At 43.8% G+C, this 4,743-nt stretch overlaps 1 protein-coding gene across 1 annotated transcript; it reads right to left on the bottom strand.

Annotated features, from left to right (window-relative positions):
• Positions 1-784: 784 nt before the first annotated feature.
• Positions 785-4,296, bottom strand: LOC123095621 (transcription antitermination protein NusB). The gene is made up of 7 exons (XM_044517147.1): positions 3,958-4,296; positions 3,776-3,852; positions 3,479-3,613; positions 2,354-2,408; positions 2,179-2,266; positions 1,469-1,567; positions 785-1,380 (listed from the first exon to the last, which is right to left on the bottom strand). The coding sequence occupies exons 1-7, from the start codon at positions 4,206-4,208 to the stop codon at positions 1,255-1,257; spliced, it is 831 nt and encodes a 276-aa protein (XP_044373082.1). The 5' UTR covers positions 4,209-4,296; the 3' UTR covers positions 785-1,254.
• Between the last annotated feature and the right edge of the window lie 447 nt (positions 4,297-4,743).

Genomic DNA, 4,743 nt, shown 5'->3' with positions numbered 1-4,743 from the left:
TATCTGCTTCAAGTGGGGGATTAAAACAGATGCTTTTGATCATAATGCTTACCCCCTCTGCTATAATTCAATCTCTCTTATCCTTCTCCCACCCTGAGTGTTCTTTAGATAAGACCTTCACTCTTCTTTGGACCATTTGGAAAACTCGCAATGATATTCTCTGTAACCAAAAAAAAAAAAAAAACTGGACTCCTCAGGAGTATGGCTGAAATTGCCTTCTTCTGATCACTCCATCTTTGTTTGCTCCACGCTTTGGGTTGGACTGATGTCTCATTTCTCCCGGATTGCAAAGTTTTGGCGGAGGCGGCTGAAGCTAATGACCTGTTGGCCAAGCCTGGACACTGGAGGTTAATTCCAGCAAATTTCTTTCATGTTGCTTCCTCTCTGAATTCCTTCAAGATCTCTCACATTCCTCGAACTTTGAATCTGGCAGCTCATTCTCTTGCCAAGAGAGCTTGTAGGCATCGCTCTACCTCCTCTGTTGTAGTTTCAGATGCAGTGAAGCTTCATGTAGAACTAAAATGGCTCTTGAAGCCATGACTCTCCCTACTGGGAGACTTCTGTCTGTACATAGCTTTGGATGTTAATGAATAATCTAGCCCTCTTTGGAGGGCCACAGTTTGCAACACACCCAAAAAAACATGGGAGAACTCGTATAAACCAACACAAAATTGTCTGCTTTGCTAGTTTGCATCCTGCCGGTTTCAAAATTGTTAGGAAACTAAAAACCTAACAGGTTTGGGGGTATATAAATTTTAAAAATATGATAGAAACGACATGCAAATAAAGTTATAAACTATTGTATCCAAACATTAGAATGCATGTATCTTACAAATATCCTCTCTAAATTCCGCCTTTCTAACTATTGAGCAGGACCGGCATGGCACTGCGAGTTCAGCAGATGTACAATCTTACATTCACACAAAGTTTACAACACTTGTCATCCAATGAACCACAGGGTTTAGCGAGTGCAAAAGCTGTTAGAAATAGTAAGTATCCCTCAGTTGCTTTCGGTGAGCGTGCATCATCAGCATATAGGTCGTGCTTCTGGAGTAATGGCCAGTGAAACATTTGAGGATATTTCTAGATCTTCGCGAGCCCAGCTTCTTTGCCTAATTTCAGGTTCACCCTGAATGGGATTGGCAGAACAGAGCTAGGTTTTCTCCGTGCTTTTGTAGTTTCAACTGCCAATCCTTTTTTTTTTCAACCCAGGACCAGTTTGAACCGCCTTTGTAATACATATTTACAGAAACTTTATGGCTTTGGTTCAGCTGCCTGACTAGTGCCATTGTTCATGTGATCCTTTACATAGGTTCGAAGGCATCCGTTGATTACCCGAGGAGCACCTCCATCACAAAACCGCTTTGCCAGATCTACCGCCTGAACAATAATGAACAAGGGGGCACATATATTCAATGCTTGTATGCCAAAACCATAGATATGAAGGACATGCAGAGAAAATAATAACCTCATTAATGGCAACTTTGTGAGGAGTTCCTTTCGATGTCATCTCTGCCATGGCAATATGAAGAATGCAAAGTTCTAGGATCCTTGCAACAGGTTCATCCTGCCAATGAAAATGTTAAATGAATGAGCAAAAGAATATTGATGCAACTTAGTAAGCAAACCAGACTGCAAAATACGAATGGGTAAATTAGTAACTGAGCTGGTGATAAATCACAGGCAGAAGTTCAGCAAGCAAGCCATTATTTCACATAAAGTAAGTGAGCTGGTGAGCTTTAGGAGCGAGTCAAATTTTCTTTTGCTGGCAACAGTTCAGATATTTCAAGAACGTAGTAGCGCCAAAACTCATGCCACACACGTCAGCTTCCTATTGATTACTGAATCACTCGCCCATTCTTGGGACTGAAATAAAAACACATCATGCCCAATTTTGTAAGACAAAATTGAGAGACCCTACTCCAGCACACTGAATAGGTAAAGGCAAACAAATGATCCTAAATAACCATCCAGTTTCACTCACTTCTGGTATTTGTGTTGTGATTTTTTCATGCACTGAGCCAAAGATATTTGATATCACAAACTAGTAAAACACGTTTGAACTTGGACGCCTGATAATACATGCCTTTGGACTGAACTTATAAACATATGAGCAACTTGAGGCACACTTGGAGGGATTTGATGGGCCAATATTCAAATTGTGAAACAATTATCAACCTTCCAATGTTGGGGAATTATTTTGTTGATGACTTCAACATGCTGATCCCATCCACCGGCAACTGCCACTAACATGTCCCGGGCCAATCTGTCACAGAAAATGTCTAATTAGAAAGGTACTTTTTGCAAGACCTGAACAAGCATTACATAGATATTCGACTATATCTAAACATACCGTAACACAAAATTGTTGTACACCAGCCTTGGAGGAGCTGAAAGAACTTCTGCTTCTGAATTACAAGAAAAATAATTAAGCAAACTTCTGCGAAATTCTTTTCAAAAGAACTAAACACTACTGGAGCAACTTGTACAGAAAGCTCCTCCAAAATACTCTGTTCTATTCAGATTTTTTTTTATACCAAAGTGTCTACACCACAGTTAACACGAGACAGGATATATTGAAGCCTAACTGGTATTGAACAAATCAGTAACTTACTAGCATGAAATAAGCAATTTGTCAATTCCTACTGTTTCGCGTAGCTTTTGCTATACTTATTACTTAATATACTAACAAGACCAACAACTTTTAGGTCGATCTCCGTTCAAAATATTAAATTAAGCTGAGTTCAGCAATGGTCATCCATGCTAAGACTGAGACATTTCCCCATGTATAAACAAAACATAACCAAAATGTAATCATATGGTCGAGACAAAGTGGAGGTTACATATTGTCGTCCAAGCAGGAGAAAAAGGCTTGGCATCTTAAAAAAATGGAACGCTGCCCAGTAAGCCAGATAAGGGTGATGTGTAGGTGATACTGCTTTTATAGTTTATCCCTGAACCTTCGAAGGAATTGCACGTCAAGATTCAGACTAAGGCAAGCTTTTACAGTATGCACACTTTTTAGGTATCTTCAGTCACAGGTCCAATCTCTGCTAGCTTCAACTTTCAATGCAGGAAATCACCCCAGCAGCAAATTGAAATTTTCCATCATTTCCTTCTTACTTTGTGTGCGCGCGCATTATTATACCCTTATCCTAGTAGACATGATTATTTACTCAATACTGCACAACGCATGAAAAGCACACGACACATCCTTATCCTAGGACATAAAAGGAACAGTCTTCCAATGCTAACATTGAATCTGCAACAGTGATCAAGTTCTCTGAAGAGTTCAGAAGATCAGGATTTGAGGTAATACATACAAGTTTTGCCCAAGCATTTTTTTACAAACAGTTACACAGCTGACCTCGACAAGAGCAAGTTGCATAACATTCCATATTCCCAATTTAAAAGTTGCAGCTCCAGTTTCAGTAAGATTAGCATTTTAAGAGTGAAGTTGCATGGTCATAGTCATTACCATTTGCCGAATCCTTCTCATTCTGACTCATGAGCTTCTCGGCCTCCTCCTCCGTCGCAACCTCCAGAGGCCCCCCACAAAAGCTCATAAAATTGTAGCTCTGCACGCACGCCTTGTTGAAAACATAGCCAGGCTCTGCAAAATGTTCAAAATTTAGGACAGAGAGCAAACGAAATCTGTAGTACATTGATGTTACCGCTGGCTCACTAAAATGCACAATAAATCGAAAAGAACTAGGAATTCGAGCAGTCGGACACACACACGGATTACAGCAGCAGAGATTAAGAGGCGGGCTACCTCTTCTCGCGGCCACCCGGCGGTCGAAGTGCCGCACCACGTCGGCGCCCTCCAGGCATGCCGCGTAGGAGACCATCCTGCAACAACGGCGGCAGGAAGCATCCATACAATCTATCAGCACCGCAGACCAAACCAAGAACCGAGGGAGAAAGCTGGGTTAGTTAGGGAAGGGGCACACTCACAGCGCGAGCTCGCGCGCGGCGCGGGGGCTGCAGAACCGGCCGGAGCGGTCGACCTTGGCGTGCCCCGGAGCGGGGGCGGGCGTGGGCGGCGGGCTGGACACGACCAGCGGCGCGCGGGAGGAGGCGACGGTCCGGGCCGGCGGCAGCGGCGCACGGGTGCTGAGGAGGCCGCGGCGGTGGGTCCTGGGTGCGACGGAAGAGGAAGACGAGGAGGAGGAGGAGAAGGTGGAGACGGCAGCCGGCGCCACCATTCTGTGCGGCCCGGCGGTGGCCGCCGAGAGAGGAGGGGGAGGGGGAGGGGAGCCGGCGAGAGGTGGTGGAGCTGGAAATGGAGGAGGCAGGGGATAGCGAGGGGATAAGGTGGAGGTTTTGCCGGGTGATCTGCATGGGCCGCTTGGGCCAGGAACGACCCCTGGTCGGAAGATTTAAGCCAAACGGCCCAAAAGTGCACCCTCTGAGCTCATCTAAAAAAAAACGTTGATCCAGTCCAATTGCAGCCTCTTTACCGAAGTTTTTAGAGTATTTCTTCAAGCATAAATTGATACCGCGAAGAATGTGTTTTCAAGAGATTTCATTGTAATTCTTAGATTCGTTGTAATTCTTAGTCATAGGAATTACTTTGTATTTTCTTGGATATTAGGTCCAAATCAGCTTGTAATTGTTATGAGTATGAATAAAGTTACAGGTATTTTTTAAAAGAAAAAAACTCTGCCCGTTCGTGAGAGCTCAATGTGGAGGCTCATTCCCTAGCTAAGGCATCCTCTTCTCTCCCGTTCGACCATTATG

This window comes from Triticum aestivum, chromosome 4D (assembly GCF_018294505.1).
Source record: "Triticum aestivum cultivar Chinese Spring chromosome 4D, IWGSC CS RefSeq v2.1, whole genome shotgun sequence".
NCBI lineage: Eukaryota > Viridiplantae > Streptophyta > Magnoliopsida > Poales > Poaceae > Triticum > Triticum aestivum.
This window is presented reverse-complemented; position numbering and strand designations above follow the sequence as displayed.

Excerpts from the sequence above, each read along its gene's own strand:
- LOC123095621 (XM_044517147.1), bottom strand. The coding sequence starts at position 4,208 with ATGGTGGCGCCGGCTGCCGTCTCCACCTTCTCCTCCTCCTCCTCGTCT. Across the intron at positions 2,409-3,478 it reads TGAGAAGGATTCGGCAAATG|AAGCAGAAGTTCTTTCAGCT; the intron begins GTAATGACTATG and ends CTTGTAATTCAG. Across the intron at positions 1,568-2,178 it reads TAATTCCCCAACATTGGAAG|GATGAACCTGTTGCAAGGAT; the intron begins GTTGATAATTGT and ends TTTCATTGGCAG.